Below are 17,408 nucleotides of genomic sequence, written 5' to 3' on the forward strand. Positions count from 1 at the left end.
AGTTCTGTTCACCATCTTCTTATACATGTTGTTGATTCCAACTTCCATCAACCCCAGCCAGCATGGTCAATGGCCAGGGGTGACAGGAAATGTAGTTCAACAAATTCTGGAGGGCCATAGGTTCCCTATCCCTGTTTTAGCAAATGCAAGGGTAAGGCAAGGCTCCTAAATGTGAAACCTGACTTGTACCGCATTGTAAGCACCATGCAACTTAGTGTGATTTACTTCCAAATAACCGTGCATAGTTAAGCTTCTTCAATCCCTACTGGCTTGAGTGCTGAATTGCAGTTTAAGGCTTGAGACAGAGGATGTTTTTTCCTCCATATAGTTGAAAGCGGTATGCTAGCACTTTAACTGTCCAGACAGTCATTTCTTTTGTCTTGCTACCATGTGCACTCAACACGTTTTCCTGATTTTGGAAGCATTGCAAAACTCTCCAAAACTGTTTGACCAAAAATGACAAGAGGATCAAAAGAAACGAATGCGCACACTACAGACAGAGCCTTCAACTCAGGGCAGGGGGAATCGGTCTCCCAGGTAAATTGTACATTATTGCTGGTGCTGTGTGGAGTAATCACTTTGGTCATATAGTTTCCTCTCAGAAACATTATTAATGTTACATTATTAATACACCGTTAAGTTCTGAATGTCTTTCGCAAATCAAATTACAAACCTCACTTGCCACTACGTATTAAATATTGTGGCTGTGAAAGTGAGCACAAGGCTCCAGAAGAAAGTACACTGTGCTTGCATAACCAGGCTGCAAGAAGACGACATCTTGCGTGAAACTTCCGCCTGGGCTGCGATAAGTGCTGAAAGTGGAACATGGGATGCTAGAGCAGGACTGTCAGAGTTGATCAGCGATTCTATCTTTTCTGCTTCTTTATTGCAGGCTTCAATCTAGGGAAAAGCAAAAGTGAGCTTCCAATGTATCTTTCTACTACGTAAAACATACAGTAGCTTTTTTTCCCTTCCCGTATCCCCTCTCCCCCAATTTCAGATGGCATCCTTAAATGCTCCGGTCCAGGTGTAGAGAACATGGTGCCCTCCAGGCATTGTTGGGCTACAGCTCCCATCATCTCTGACCCGTGGTCATGCTGGCTGGGGCTGATGGGAGTTGGAGTCCAACAACAATGCCTGCAGAGCACCACGTTAGGTACCCCAGCATAAATTACCTTATCCTGACAGAAGTCAGGGAATAGAAGTCAGTTTCTCGAGTATATACTTTGAAGTTTGCAAGACATCCTCAGAACACATCTAATGCAATCCCGAGAAGCATCAGCTAGTCATAAAAGTGGTCCACAATTTGCTAGCTATAGAAACCATAAAATCAGTTTGTTTGTTTCTTAGACCAGAGGCACTCTGAGTTTTATTCATTTCTTACTTCCTAAAAAGAACTGGGATTCTGCACCTGCACCAAGCCTGATGAGGAATGGCTGAAGGAGTTGGGTATGTTTAGCCTGAAAAAGAGGAGACTGAGAGGAGATATGGTAGTCATCCTCAAGTATCTCAAGGGCTGCCACATGGAAAAGGGAACAGGTTTGTTTTCTCCTGCTTTGGAGGGGAGGACTCAAGCCAGGGCCTTCACGTTACAAGAAAGAAGATTCCTTCTGACAGGACGAGCTGTTTGACGGTGGAATGGACTCCCTTGGGAGGTAATGGACTCTCCTTCCTTGGAGGTTTCTAAGCAGAGGTTGGATGGCCATCAGCCATGGATGCTTTAGTTGAGATTCCTGCATTTCATGGGGTTGGACTAGATGACCCTTGGGGTCCCTTCCAACTCTACTATTCTCTGGTTCTGTGATCCTCAGTACAGACATTGGATAAAGTGGATTTCTTGATCCTAGCCCAACTCTACAATTCTCTGATTCTCAATACAGACATTGGAAAAAAGTGGATTTCTTGATCCTAGCCCAGATTTTGATGGAATGGATATGATTTCGTCTCTCTCTAGGACCCAGATTCTGTTCCAGTCAGTGATGGGCAGTCAGCATCACTTCCTGGTGGTGGTCTCCCAGTCTTTTCATTAGTAGTTAGCTCCACGGCATCTGCACAGTTTCAGCTTCAGGAAGCAGGTGTGAGACAGAGTTGCTCTGGTGCGTGATCGCCATAGGAGTCTAATTACAGTGGTGCCTCGCAAGACGAAATTAATTCGTTCCGCAAGTCTTTTCGTCTTGCGAGTTTTTCGTCTTGCGAAGCATGGTTTCCCATAGGAATGCATTGAAAATCAATCAATGCGTTCCTATGGAAACCGCCTTCAGACCAGGTCCGGGGACAGTCTGTCCCCCGACCTCTTCTGAAGGCTGGCGGGGGGCAAAAGTCTTTGCTTCCCCCCCCCGCCTGCCTTCCCGGGACAGCGGAGACTTCTCTGCTGTCCTGGGCGATTTAAAAGCCCCCAGGAAGGCAGGCAGGGGGGACAAATACTTTTACCCCCGCCAGCCTTCAGAAGAGGTCCTAGACCTCTTCTGAAGGCTGGCGGGGGGCGAAAGTCTTTGCTCCCCCCTGCCTGCCTTCCCGGGAGAGCGGAAAAACACGCTGCGATTCTCTGCTCTCCCCGACGGCTTTTGAAGGCAGGCGGGGGGGAGCAAAGACTTCCCACCCGCCTTCGGAAGAGGTCCTGGACCTCTTCTGAAGGCCGGCGGGGGGCGAAAGTCTTTGCTCCCCCCCGCCTGCCTTCAAAAGCCGTCCGGGGGCTTTTAAATCGCCCCGGGACAGTCCCGGGGCGATTTAAAAGCCCCCAGTTAGGCAGGCAGGGGGGACAAAGACTTTTGCCCCCCGCCCGCCTTCGGAAGAGGTCCTGGACCTCTTCTGAAGGCCGGCGGAGGGCGAAAGTCTTTGCTTCGCCCCCGCCTGCCTTCAAAAGCCGTCCGGGATAGCGGGAAGCGCTTCCCTGCTATCCCGGACTGCTTTTAAAATGCTGGCGGTGGGGAGCAAAGCCTTTCGGCCCCCGCCGGCCTTCCTGGACCTCTTCTGAAGGCCGGAGGGGGGAAAGGCTTTGCTCCCCACCGCCAGCATTTAAAAGAGGTCCCCGGAGATTTCCCTATGGGCTTTCTTCTTGCGAAGCAAGCCCATAGGGAAAATCGTCTAGCGGAGCGACGCAAAAACCGAAAAACCCTTTCGTCTTGCGGGTTTTTCGTCTTGCGAGGCATTCATCTTGCGGGGCACCACTGTAACTCATTGGAGCAATTGGTTGGAGCTCTAGGCTGTTTTGTTCTTATTTATTTGCAGCGTTTCATTATAAACATTTATGCCTAACAAGATAGATAAAGCCCCATGCAATCCTCCGCCCCCCCCCCATGGTGAATTATACCTGAAGAGGCTTAGGGTTTTGATCAACAGGTGTGATGAGGATCACGATTTCAGATTCTATGCTGAAGTATCCAAAAACATCACATTGTGGCACAGACACATGGAGGCGGATCTTCTGAAGTATTTCAAGTACAGTGATTGGCCCTTTGTTGATTATCTGGAAGAAGAATGAGATTTCTGTACCATTTATGACATGCTACAAAATTGTGTTAACTTGCAGCAGAAAATGATCTTGGGCAATGGTACCTGCTCACCTCTAAATCTTGGTTTATTACCCCTCTTAAGGCTCCCAAACTATTTGAATTCTTTAACTTCCTCAGCTCATAGATATGCCTTTGTAAAGGCAAGATTCAACACCTTCCCATCGAACGTGCTGAGAAATAGATTCTCCAATGGACAGATATCGCTCTTATGTGATTGTAATTGTGGGGCACCGGAATCGTTGCATCACATAATTCTTGATTGTGCTTTTCACTTATCGGCCAGGAGCAAGTTTCTTGCTCAATATCTTAAGGGAATTGCCGATGATACGACTGAAGCCAAACTGAGATATCTATTAAATGATGATGACCCCCTAAGATCACTCATGGTTGCCAGATTCTTGGTCAGCGTCCTATCCCTAAAGAAGAGAAACGGACTCCTGTGTGGCTCGGATAATCCCTTTAAACCATGATCTATGTTTAGGATGTAATTAGGTGATATCACCATTGATGTCTTCTATTAATTTATGAGCAGAGGGCGATGTTTATGCTACAAATTTGTTGTAATGTATGATGTTGGTCTTTTGTTTTTGTTTTGCTTTGGTTCTTGTCTGTTTTTTTGTAAGTTTTGGCGGTTTTAAAATTGGAGGTTCAAGTACATTATGGTGGTGTGACGGGCCAATGGCCGTAATAAAGATCAATCAATGTGTTAATCTGCTAGAGAGATAATAAGCTGGTATCATTAGGAAAAAAGATGTATTTCCCATCAATAGAGATTTGCCAAGTGAGTACAAATATCTTTTCAGATGCAAAAGGCATCATTTTTCCTAACTCTACTAACTTTTCTTCAATTACAGAAAGTACACGTTTCTGACAACTCCACACTCAATAATATATAAACAAAACTGGTGATCTGGGGACTACAAGAATGTTGGATGTCCGGCATACCAAGTGGTTATAACCACACTATGGGAGGCAATCACTTGGCAGGTAGCCTTCAATATCCACCCCCATTGCAGATATAGGCTGCACAGTGCACATGCAAGACTAACATCATAGAATCCACTAGCAAAGCCTTGTTTGAACTCACCCCATTTCAATTGCAATTGTAAATTCCATTGAATGCCTTTTCAGACAGAACTGGGTGCTGGACTACAGCCATAATACCAGTGCCATTTTTCAAGAAAAAGAGGTGCCAGAACTCACTATGAAGGTTTCCTTCATTCTCTTAGAATGGCAGTGGTGCTCACCTGAGAGTTTCTGGCTGAAAAAAAGCCCTGTATAATACTATAAAGTTGTCATAAGAAAACTAGAGGTACTTACCTTGGCGAAGGTATCCAGCTTTTCTTTATCATACAAGACCCTGAGTATTGCAGCATACAAAGAACAGCAAGCTCCTGCATAACAAGCAGACCCCCAGAGAGAGACAGAGTAGAGTGACTTGTAAAAGGAATGTACTGCTTATGGGTTCATCTTGAGTTCTCTAAAAATGCCAGAGGACTGTAAGGATCCTGGTGGGTGATACTGAAGGCCCATCTATCCAACATCCTGCTTCACACAGTGATCAACCAGATGCAGAACATGAAGGCCGCAGCCCTTTCATGGACATAGCTGCATACAGGTCATCAAGATGGAATGTGTGCAGGCAGAGGAGAGTGACCAAGGGGATAAAGTGTCTGGAAACCAAGCCTTATGAGGAACAGTGGAGAGAAGACTGAGAGGTGGCAGGATAGCGCCTTCAAGTATCTGAAAGGCTGTCACATGGGAGACAGAGCCAGAGGGTAGGAAGAAGCTAAGGGATTCAAATTACGAGAAAGGAGATTCCAACTAAACATTAGAAAGAACATTTCGACCAAGTTTTGCTTTGTTTTCTCAGTTGTATTTATCATGTTACTGTTAAAAAAAACAATAACATAATAATAATAATAATAATAATAATAATAATAATAATAATGCATTTTTTTAAAAAAAGAAAAAGACCATTCTAACAGTAAGTGCTGTTTGATAGTGGAACGGACCCCCTCAGAAGGCGATGGACTCTCCTTCATTGGAATTTTTTAAACGGATGTTGGATGACCATCTGTCTCGGATTCTTTAGCTGTGATTCCTGCATTGAGGGGGTTGGACTAGATGGCCCTTGGGGCCCCAACTCTACAATTCTTTGATTTTATGGCTAACAAAAGAATTGGAGGCAGGGATGCTCTCATAGTTCCTTAAAGATAAAGGGACCCCTGACTGTTAGGTCCCGCCGAGGACGACTCTGGGGTTGCGGCGTTCATCTTGCTTTACTGGCCAAGGGAGCTGGCATACAGCTTCCGGGTCATGTGACCAGCATGACTAAGCCACTTCTGGCGAACCAGAGCAGCGCACAGAAACGCTGTTTACCTTCCCGCCAGAGTGGTACCTATTTATCTACTTGCACTTTGACGTGCTTTCGAACTGCTAGGTTGGCAGGAGCAGGGATCGAGCAACGGGAGCTAACCCCGTCGCGGGGATCTGAACCGCTGACCTTCTGATCTCAAGCCCAAGAGGCTCAGTGGTTTAGACCACAGCGTCACCCGTGTCCCATAGTTCCTTAGCATGTCTAATTCTTTAAGCTTATACCCATATAAGCGAATACCTATAAGCATGTCTTATGGCAGCAGAGTCTAGTAAGTTAAAAATATGTTGAAAAAAGAATGAAAATGAACAGTTCATGGATTCTACGAAAACATTTGTAACTCAAGCACAAGCCAGGGCTTGAGTGCACATCAGTTTTGCACAGGGCAAATTTGTATGGTGTTGGTTTTCAGGATGGGCACCTTTCTGTACATGACTTGTGCTGAACTGCTCTTGAATCCTCAGATTTACACAGCAATGTGAGAACTATCTCCAGATTTGTCAGATTGCTTTTCTTCCACAGAAGAGGGGAGAAAGACTGCACTGGAGAGCAGGCCACTCTGTGCACATACCTCCCCAAGGTGAAAACAGAAAACGTATGATTATGGGTTCACCCAAGAGCTGCTCCCACTAGACCGTCTATCAGGAAATCTAAGACAGGTAAGCAAGGCATCCCAAACTATGCTCCTTCTAACAGATCCCACTCCACTACTTTTCTATGGCTGCCTTTCAGAATAGCAATATCCGTTTTCTGACCTGGTGGGGTTACTGACTTGTATCCAGTTGGTGCAAGACGAGGACATGTAACAGACGCACATTCTCCTTGATAACTGTAGTCAGAAAGGACTCCTATAGCTTGACAAGGTCCCTTGTAGTCTATAGCCACACGATCAGAATACGCAGCGCACACATTGTTGTAGGTTTCACCATTATGGCCACATACCAAATCAACTGATTTACAAAATGACTGGAAAATGGAACAAAGCAGAAAATGGAAAGAGTATAGATCTACAGTTCATAGCAAATTAAAAGCATAATGTAATCTCTGAAACTACTCAGCAAACTATCTGCATACAATTACCAGAAACTGGATAAAAATATATTAAAGTTCTGTTCCACCTTTCTCCCAAAATAACCTAAGCTAGCAAATGCCAAAGTAATAAATCAATACTATTAAAAATAAAATGAACATCTATTTGAAACATCTAAAAACATGAACATTTGAAAATGCCTAAAGCAGTCACATGCCCTCACAGTTAACAATGTCAAGGTTGCCAGAAATGGTATTTTTCAGCCAGCAAATGCCTGGGGGAACAGGAATGTTTTAAAGTTCTTCCTAAAAGTTAGAGAAACAGCTGTATCTCAGGGAGGGCATTTCCAGGCACCTCCCAGTGGCAGTACCACCTATGGTTCCCTGCCTATTGTGGGGCCTGAAACTGTTGATACTGGGGGAAGTGACTTGAATAAGCCACTTCAGGGAAGAAAAAAGCAGTTCTGTGAAAACTTCTCTAAGCCTACTGAGAAAGTGAAAAGCTATGGACTTCATTAGTAAAATCATTGTTGTACGCTGTCATTGACCCTTTTTTAGGCTTTGTGAATGACTGCAGGTCACAGTAGTTCAACTTTAAAAGAATTGTGGAAAAAAGCTCTGACTGAATTTAAAATAGTGAATGATGCCAGAAACAAAGGAAAGCTGAAGAACCTCCCTACAATACTCTGCTGAATTGCTTTCAACTGTAGACTGCAAACTCTTTTTCCTAGCTAGTATGATCTCTTAAAATCCCCAGGACATCATAAAAATACCTATGTTTTTGACAGGGAGCCCCAATGGGCTGTTTGACATGGCTACATGTTGGCTCAACAGTAATAATTTTATTTTATTTTTTTAAATGATATTTTATTAGATTTTAACAAAGAAAAAGTTACAAAACAATAGTCAGAAAAGTAAAAAGGCACAAAAAAGAAAATATACAAAAACCGAAATTTAACATAAAAAAGTAAAAAAAAAATTAAAAATCCCTGTTTTCAATTTCTTACCATTCATTTACTTATTTTCCTGACTTCCTCTCACCTCCCTTTTTTGTATTCCATTTAAAAATTGGTTCAGCAAATTCATACCCTCTGTATTTTACCCTTGATTATTTATCACTTCAAATTTTCATCCTTAAAATTTTGGGATTTAAGCTTAACTCCTTCAAACCTTTCTGCTAAAGCCAATTAATTTTAAAAGCCACGGAGAGAAAGCAGACAAAATGCCCAAGATGATGCTCAGCTATACTATTTGAGTACAGGTGGAGAATCAAATGAATGAACACTCCCCTAAATAGAATACTCCTTACATGTATAAAACTTGCAAGAAGGCTAAAAGTTAGTTTTGTCTTTAACATGCACTTCTGCACATCTGAGAAACATTTTTGTGGATTCAAACACCTGACCCAGTCTGAAATTGTATAACCAACTAACAGATATTAGGTGGTATTAATACTCCCAATACTTTGGTTTCTACCATTATAGTAGTACTATAAATATCAAAATTAAGATGGAGTTTGAGGAGTAACAGAAGTTCCAAATCAGTAATTTGACACCTCAAAGCCCCAGAAGGACTGTGCCATTATTCATAGTGACTAGCAGTTTCAGCTCAGGTGGCACAGTGCGAATAAATGCCTTTTTAATAAAATATATGGTGCATTCAAATTCTCTCACCTGGTTAAATATAACAGAGAGGAAGCACAAAGCAGGAAAAATGACCCAGAGAGGAACAAGTTTGGTTGGGTCCACCTTAACAGTGGAACAATAAAAACCATATTTAAGTAATGTGAAAGATTATTCCATACCTGACATGGACCTTTGTATGATACACTTTTCCCTTTTTGGTGTAGAACACATGGACTGCTATATTCTATATTGTCTGTATCGCAAACAGGATCTCGCAATTGGTCACCACAATTGAATTGTCTGGGCACACATTCGTACTGGTTACATCCAAACTTCTCAAAACTCGTTAAGCAAACCTGTGGCTTTGGTATACATCTGGATTAAATAATATTTTCATGTTATTTCTTATTTTTCCCAAAAAAACCAACAACAACAGATTGAGATAATTTTGAAAAAAGCAGAGGTTAACACTGGCCCCAAAAGAGTGGCAGAAAAGTAATGTGCCAAAAATATTTAAGTACCCAGTTGCATTACAAACACAAAAAGAATTCCAGCCCTCTATAAACCTAAGAATTTATGTTGTTCTTGTAGACTGAAGGGCACTGCAAATGTAGTTGTATGTTTCACTTCCAGGGTGCAGGAAGATGGGGTGAAAGATCACATCCTCTGAGGCAGAACCTCTCACGACTCTCCCAATAGCAAATCTATGGCAACCAATTACTTACAAAAAATAACACAATAGGAAGGAAACTGCAAGAAAAAACAAATGGGCAAAATCGAAATCTCCTCTTGAAAATGATCATTGTACAAGTTAAGCAGAACACCTACTGACTGACATGGTGACTAGTTTGAATTCATCCTTGTCTGTACGTAAGCCAAATTATGTTATGGCACAACTGAATTTTTATAAGCAAGCTAATTTCCTAGAGTGCTACAGATTTTCTTAAATATTTACCTCTGATTTTTAAGGCAGGGATTAGGGATGCAAGGATCCTGGGAGATGCAGGATCCAAATTCAAACTGATCGTCCTGAAGCCCAACACAACGTGCGATACATACGCTTGGATAGGTACGACCGTTCTGTCCACACACTGGGACAAACTGATCAGCACAGTTACATGGCAGACCTGAAAGAGTTAAAGCTTTTGTTAGGAACTTGCAGATTCCCAAAGAGACTGGAATTCTGAGGTCTGTACTCCTAATATCTATAGCAAAAGTGCAGACTAGCAAGCCTGATTTGAACGGCCATGATCCAACACAGAGTTTAACCACACTTAAGCCCACTGAAATAAAAGAATTTAATCGCACAGCTGTGTTGGGAGCATGGCTCTTCTCTTTTAAATCTTTTACAGGAAGATATGAACATTCGTTTATTATTAGAATTATGGGATTTGCTTTGCATTTAACTGCTGGATTCTGAATACTGGACAAGCCACTGAACTGTCTTCAATAGCAGCCTCAAAGAGTTGCTACAGGGAATATCTTGGCAAAACAAAAAAATTCCTTCCAGTAGCACCTTAAAGACCAACTAAGTTAGTTCTTGGTATGAGCTTTCGTGTGCATGCACACTTCTTCAGTATCTGATGAAGTGTGCATGCACACGAAAGCTCATACCAAGAACTAACTTAGTTGGTCTTTAAGGTGCTACTGGAAGGAATTTTTTTGTTTTGACTATGGCAGACCAACACGGCTACCTATCTGTATCTTGGCAAAGTACAGCCAGAAAATAAAATGCACCACACACACACAAATCCTACCTGTAATGTCATGCTCATCATCTGAGTTGTATTCATTTAGACACTGGCGAGTGGAGCAGATCAGGTTCCCAGCAAAACAAGAACAGACATTGCAACCTATTTTGAAAGGTTTTCCGTGGCCTTAAAATAAAACAAATGCATTAATAAAGAGCCGCTTCAGGGAGAAGCAGAAACAACAGTCTGCACCCTACAGGGAGCAAAACTCTCCAACTGGAAGGTCCCAGGGGGAAGAAAGAGGAATAGCCGGACAAAGACGAAAGGTGGCAGGCAAGAGAACTATTGCCACTGCTCTGTCACCCTGCACCTCCTCAGGAAAAGCAAGGTGGGGAAAAGGCCCCAAGGTGCCCACATTTACTCTGGACTCCTTGCTCTCCCTCACGTATATAAATTCACCTACCTAGGGAAGCTGGCCAGGAACAAAACTTTTAACAACCACTAAGATCCCAACATAAACTTTGCTTCCTGAGGCTGAGCCAGTTTGGGAGTTGCACTCTCAAATGCCCTTCCTTATGCTACCAGAGAACAGGAAATTTTTCAGAGCTTAATAATCTGCAACAGTACATACCTTTTCTTTCCCCTCCAACAATGCATGATTTTTGGAGGTCAACACAGTGCAGTTCCATACAGTTTTCCAGCAGCCCACTCTGGCCACACGTGCAGATTTTATAGCAACCAACATCTCCTGCAGAGGACGGAACCTGGATGAGGGTACCTTGGCGGACAATAAAATCGGAAGCTTCGCCCAACTTGCAGCCTGTGCAAAGATGGCAAAGGGTTACTGAACTACAGACGATTATGTGCCAAAAATATTTAAAGACTTTTACATAGCAAGAAAGACTACACATGTAAAAAATTATTTTGGGAAAAGGTGTAGCATACTACTTTACATTTGAAGGTACAGAAGACATTGGAAGATAGAAGAAGAAGAGGAAGAAGAGTTTGGATTTGATATCCCGCCTTTCACTCCCTTTAAGGAGTCTCAAAGCGGCTAACATTCTCCTTTCCCTTCCTCCCCCACAACAAACACTCTGTGAGGTGAGCGGGGCTGAGAGACTTCAGAGAAGTGTGACTGGCCCAAGGTCACCCAGCAGCTGCATGTGGAGGAGTGGAGACGCAAACCCGGTTCCCCAGATTAAGAATCTACCGCTCTTAACCACTACACCACACTGGCTCCCGTTTCATCTCCAGAAATGTGTCTTCAAGAGCAAGAACCATCAATGTTTGTTTGTTTGTTTGTTTGTTTGTTTGTTTATTGATTCATTCAATAATTTCTATCCTGCTCTTACAATGTACATTAGAAAATAAATATGTCTCACCTCAAGCCTACCATGCTTATGAAGACAATACATGTAAAACTCTCTGAATTCATTGGGATTTACTATAAAGTTCAAAATGTTAGCCTTTCAGTCTAACACCTCAGTCTTAAACACATTTACATGGGAAAGGCCTCACTGGAGGTTTATTTTATTTTATTATGTTACATTTCTAAACAAAAAATCTGTCACCTTGTATTTCTTAGTACAGAAAGTATTGATCTGATGTGTAGAGATCTTTCCTATTCTAATTAATTCAAGAGGGTTCTTTCTGGAAGCTTCTCTGTGTGAAAGAAACAGTGTGCATGCACACGAAAGCTGATACCCAGAACAAACTTAGTTGGTCTCTAAGGTGGACAATTTTTTAATTTAAACAATTCATGATGTTTGGGTTATTCCTTCAGAGACGCTGGCTTGAACAGGTCCTGTTAACTTTTCTGTCAAGGTCATGCTGATTGTAACAGTAAGGCCAGAAGGAGCCTGGGTTTCACTCTTTTTGTCTCTCTTTCCTTCTCATGTGTTGTTCTAGATAAGTGTTAAGCGTGTTATTATAAATTATTTGCTTAAACTTACAAGTGAAGTCTGCTGCAACTGGATTTCTTATGGACAGTGCCAATTGTGAATGTATTGGATTTGTGACCATTATGCTCATTTGCCTTCAGTAGCAGTAAAGCTCTGCTGGGTGAAATACAATTGCCTTTGGTCTGTTTTTTGGAATCCCGCAATGTGTTTAAGTTTTTACTCTGCTAACTATGCGCTGGAGTTCTTCTCTGTATCAATATTGAGTAGAATACATGACAAAATCATCCAAGGCAGCTGACTTGTTAAAGTAAGAGTATGTTAAATGTAATCAGATAAAACAGCTCCCTCTCATAACTCCCAAAGAACAATTCAAACAACAAATTATATAAAATATTCATTTAAAAAAAGTCGTAAAAGATCTCCACACGTGAATAACATTGCCTATCTAGAAGCCACCTGAAAAAAACTATTGGTGGTGGATGCCAAATGACACTACAGGAAAAAGCCTCTCTCTTCTGCCCCCCGTTCTCAGTTAATTAGGCAATGGGCAAACCAGGAGAGCCTTAATATCAATTCTGAAAATTCTAGTGTTGTTCTTGGATTATCAGAATCCTACATACAGCTAACAGAGTTCTTTCTAAAAACAAATCTGCAAATATAGCTGGGAGTGCAACTATTGTATTACTTACCCTGTATACAAAAATAAGGAAGACACGGTTCCCCCGCCTGACATCCTTTTCTATTGACTTCACATAACTGATTGGCAGCACAAGGATTTGGGTTACAGGGGTGTGTAACATCATCCACAATGTTCCCTAAAGTGCTTGGGCCTGAAAAGACAAGGGAGTTAAATAGAGGTCATCTACAGAGCGGAAAACAAAGTGGTGACATGGTAGCCTAGTTCACATATACAGTGGTACCTTGGTTTAAGAACAGCTTAGTTTATGAATAACTTGGATTAAGAATACTGCAAACCTTTTGGTTTGTGAACTTTGCCTTGGAAGCAGAAAATGTTCCACTTCCTGTTGAGTGTAAATTGGGTCCCCCGCTGCTATGGGAAAGCATGTCTTGGTTTAAGAGCGCTTTGGTTTAAGAACGGACTTCCAGAACAGATTAAGTTCCTAAACCAAGGTACCACTACAATGCTAAAGTGAGCCTCTGCAAACCTGAGCAAAGCCTCAAGCACTCCAGCACATATGCGCAGCACTTGGAGCCTTACAAAAGAACAATATGTGTGGACTCTCCACTCTCTTACCAGGGCAAAAAGACTGATACTGATGAATTGGAAAAATAAAAATGCAGCTCCCTTCTACAATTGGATTGAAGACCTATACAAACTTACAACATACAAACAACTTGCATATAAACACAGACTTGCCGTGGACAAATTCAATGATATTTGGAATCCCTTCTTACAAACAATGTAATAGGTTAAGATCTGGTGAATTACAGTAACAACTTTAAAGTATAGAGTTTTGGTTTTCTTTCCTTTCCCTCTTTCCTTTGTCTTCTTACACGGGTGGTGTCTCTCTTTCATTTATGTCTCACCATCTTGACTGCACACATAATTATGTATTTTTCTAACTTTCAATAAAGAAGAAAAAAAGATTGCTGAGTGGCATGTAAAGTGCCTGGCAGCTCCTTCCTAGATTTCCTTGGGCAGGCATCTTAGCATCAGGCTGCAGGGTGCTTCACTTTACAGGCTACCTGTGTATAGGGACGAGTTAAGCCAGTTAAGGGAGATCAAAATGTGAAGCTGCCCATGCTCAGAGTATTTTCTTTTCCTTTATCAGCATCAATAAAATGCTTGTTTTGTGATGTTGTTTTTTTAAAAAGCTCAAGTACTCCCCCTCATCTTCCTGTGTTGTCGGGAGGAGGGGGGAAACATGCAGGGGGTTGTACTAGATGACTTTGGGACGCTTCCAACTTTACAATCCCCTCCAACTCTAGTTCTATGATTCTGCTTTTTAACAATTCTGTAGACGTGTTTGTGAATTCTAACTTCAACACATAAGGTTAGTTCTTCAGTACAGGCGTCCCCCCACTTACATGGGGGTTATGCTCTGGGCCTAAATGAAAATTGCATTAAGTGGGGAGCACCCTCTAAAAAGCCCATTTTTTTCCTGCTCTCCTGCTCTCAGTCCCGCTCTCTCTCCACACAACTGTCTCTTCAACTAGAGTTGAAGCCCTGGGGCTGCTGGGAAGCTGGAGGGCACTTGGGAACACAGCTGCTGCTGCGCTACCACGTGCATCAGCTGCTAGGCAGGGAGGCCAGGCAGCCTAAACAAAGCCCCGCTGTGCCTCTGGTCTCTTTAGGGCTTTGTCCGCCCTCAGTGAAATCTGCTCCAGGCTCCAGGGAGGGTATCTTCATGAGCCAGAAGGACTCACCAGCTCTCGCCTACCATTTCCTGGTTTGAATCTATTCATCTACTAACTTCCCACCACCGCGCATATATGTGGTTGCGTGCAAGTTGATCACGCATAAGTGAGGGGATGCCTGTACTTACGAACATATGTATCTAAAGGTATGCAAGTCTCCAAGTCATCGGTTGGAGACAGAAGTTCACAGATGCTTTCGGCCATGTGTCCCTCAGGGAATTTGCTTAAATCTCCACATTTCTTGAGAATTTCCACGCAATCCGACCTTCAGAAACAACAAAGTATTTACACATTACACACATGTACACTGCTCAGATTGCATAGGCCAAGTTAATCCAATAAACTCTCTCTACCCCTAATACACATCCTGGTCTAATTCTAATAACGTCTTCTAAATACCCCCAATACCTTGGCCTTAGTTTAAGATTATATTTCCATATTCTCAAAATTAAGTTGTTCTGCTTTAGTTTTTATTATTGGTAAACCAGATTTATGTCCCTGCTGCTCGACTGTAAATTCTGGATACTTTATTATTATTATTATTATCAACTAGTGCCCATCTAATCCTGCTCTCACTGCGGCCATCTAGATGCAGGATTCTCCTCTCCTGCTGAAATATACTCAGGTCGCAAGGTGATTTCATGCTCTTTATTCAGCTCATAGTGGTGAGGAGGAATGAATGAAAGTCCCCTCAAAGTATCTGCTTTATATACATTATTTACACAATGGGCTGCACATGATTGGCTAATTCTGGAATTCTACTGTAAGCCAATCAGGTTGTGGATTCACTTCTATCTGGAGCATGATTGGGTGGTTCCTGCCAACCAATCATACTGCTGCATTGTTCTAGGACCAATCAGACTGCTGATTCTGAATCCTATTGTTCTAGGACCAATCAGACTGCTGCCTTTTGGATCCTATTCAGTTCAGTACATAACACCTGCAGTTCCCAGCAACTGGAAGAACCCTGCCACCCACTTACTTGCAGATTATGCTCCCTCTAGATTTACTGTGACACGGCTTTATCTGCAGTGAACAAGCAATCGCCTTCCACATTTCAGGCTGGCATTTTTTAATATCAAGAACAGGAATGTTGATAAATGGCATCTTAATTGTTCCTTTCTCCCAAAGTTTCATGTCATTCATGGCTCCTTGGTCTGATTGGGCATTGCAGCTCCTGAAGAGTTCAGTTGGCCTTCAAGGAAAGATACAGTAGGGAGTCATACAGAAAATGCTTTTGAACTCAATATGTATGTTTATCCAGGCGAGGGACTGAATACCACCATGTCCTAACAAATCAATGGTCAGAGAGTTGTTGGTGCTAAGTCCCTTCCCGGAGGATACTTTAGACTTGTGTGCAGGGCCGTCCTATCCCGGGTGCCAGATTCCAAGGCTGCCCCCCTCATCCGCCACTGGAGAAGTGAAAAGTGGTTGCACCAGATTCTGGCAAGATCTCATGCAAGCCCTGTGAGATTGTGTGGAGGCTTCTGCATGATCTCATGGGGCTGCCACAAGATCTCACAGGGCTTGCATGAGATCTCGCTGCAATCCAGTAGCCGCAGCCACACAATACTGGTAAATGAGGTTTCAGTGGCGGGTGGCAAAGGGGGTCAGATGGTACACACACAGGGCAGGATCTTCCCACTTTGGCTTGGGCGGTGAAACGGGGTGGGGCCACCTCTGCTTGTGTGTGCTGAGGGAAGGTGAAAGTGGGGAAGCCCAAGCCAGGAAGCTTGTGACATCAGCTCCTGAAGAAATGGTCTTCAGTCAGCTTGAAAGGATTCTATACTTCTCTATAGTTTGTGCCATTTATTTATTTTAGTATTTTAAAATTGAAAAACCACCTTGGATGCCTTGTCAGGAAGGTGCTGTACATCAACACAAGTGATCAATAATAGATTATTAATATTATGGAAGTCAGAGCCCAGCATTCTGAAGGCAAATAAGTTAAGAATCAATTCTTAATATGTCTCAAATTAAGGGGCACAAAGCATGTTAAACCCATAATATGTATTATTATTAATTATTAAAATACACATAATCAAACACACCTTGACACAGAAATCATTCTGTCTTTAAATCTAAATATAGTATTATAACAAGAACTTATAATCACAGTGATACAGCTGAGACAGAATAATATAAGCAGTTGAATAGTATATTGATATTTCATATTCTACCGATTATAAGTGAACTCTTTTCAGTAAAGTTGTCTAGAGAACATCCTTCCTTAAAGTGCTTATAATATGAATGTTTTGCTAGAAATGCTACAGTTTAAGCTCACTTATCCATGGCAGTGCTGAAGTTCTTGAGTTCGAAAATGCTGTTGTTACTTGCCTTGCAACAGTAGGTGACCTATTCACCATTGCTAAAGCTTCCTGAAAGGTACCATATTTTTTGCTCCATAAGACTCACTTTTTCCCTCCTAAAAAGTAAGGGGAAATGTGTGTGCGTCTTATGGAGCGAATGCAGGCTGCGCAGCTATCCCAGAAGCCAGAACAGCAAGAGGGATTGCTGCTTTCACTGCGCAGCGGTCCCTCTTGCTGTTCTGGTTTCTGAGATTCAGAATATTTTTTTTCTTGTTTTCCTCCTCCAAAAATTAGGTGCGTCTTGTGATCTGGTGCGTCTTATAGAGCGAAAAATACGGTATGTTCCTTTACATACCTGAGAAGCAATATTTTCATGTGACGAGAGAGAGAGAAATGCTCAGAATCAGCCTTTTTAAAAGACTGTTTCATTCGATAAATTAAAACGGAAAAACCCTAGGCTAGTAACCAATACAGTCGTATCTTGGAAGTCAAACAGAATCCGTTCCAGAAGTCCGTTCGACTTCCGAAACATTCCGACTTCCAAAGCGTGGCTTCCAATTGGCTGCAGGAAGTTCCTGCAGCCAA

General features: G+C 42.4%; 1 protein-coding gene and 1 long non-coding RNA gene across 5 annotated transcripts in view; both read right to left on the reverse strand.

The window, feature by feature from the left end:
• Nucleotides 1-319: 319 nt before the first annotated feature.
• Nucleotides 320-17,408, reverse strand: part of RECK (reversion inducing cysteine rich protein with kazal motifs) — a gene marked incomplete at its 5' end in the record, with an annotated part of 44,185 nt that continues 27,096 nt past the window's right edge. For all 4 annotated transcript variants that reach the window (XM_081883898.1, XM_081883899.1, XM_081883900.1 and 1 more), the window contains 11 exons: nucleotides 320-900; nucleotides 3,311-3,466; nucleotides 4,833-4,906; nucleotides 6,645-6,855; nucleotides 8,723-8,918; nucleotides 9,499-9,670; nucleotides 10,301-10,420; nucleotides 10,866-11,054; nucleotides 12,825-12,965; nucleotides 14,643-14,779; nucleotides 15,497-15,709. In XM_081883898.1, coding sequence (XP_081740024.1) covers nucleotides 685-900; nucleotides 3,311-3,466; nucleotides 4,833-4,906; nucleotides 6,645-6,855; nucleotides 8,723-8,918; nucleotides 9,499-9,670; nucleotides 10,301-10,420; nucleotides 10,866-11,054; nucleotides 12,825-12,965; nucleotides 14,643-14,779; nucleotides 15,497-15,709 — 1,825 coding nt within the window. In that variant the 3' untranslated portion in view covers nucleotides 320-684. The remainder of the gene's footprint in view (nucleotides 901-3,310; nucleotides 3,467-4,832; nucleotides 4,907-6,644; nucleotides 6,856-8,722; nucleotides 8,919-9,498; nucleotides 9,671-10,300; nucleotides 10,421-10,865; nucleotides 11,055-12,824; nucleotides 12,966-14,642; nucleotides 14,780-15,496; nucleotides 15,710-17,408) is intronic.
• On the reverse strand, nucleotides 1,334-3,280 carry LOC309354413. The gene is made up of 2 exons (XR_014162274.1): nucleotides 3,166-3,280; nucleotides 1,334-2,117 (listed from the first exon to the last, which is right to left on the reverse strand). It is a non-coding gene; the product is annotated as an uncharacterized lncRNA (long non-coding RNA).

This window comes from Podarcis melisellensis (assembly GCF_964234715.1).
Source record: "Podarcis melisellensis genome assembly, chromosome: 13".
NCBI classification, from domain to species: Eukaryota; Metazoa; Chordata; class Lepidosauria; order Squamata; family Lacertidae; genus Podarcis; species Podarcis melisellensis.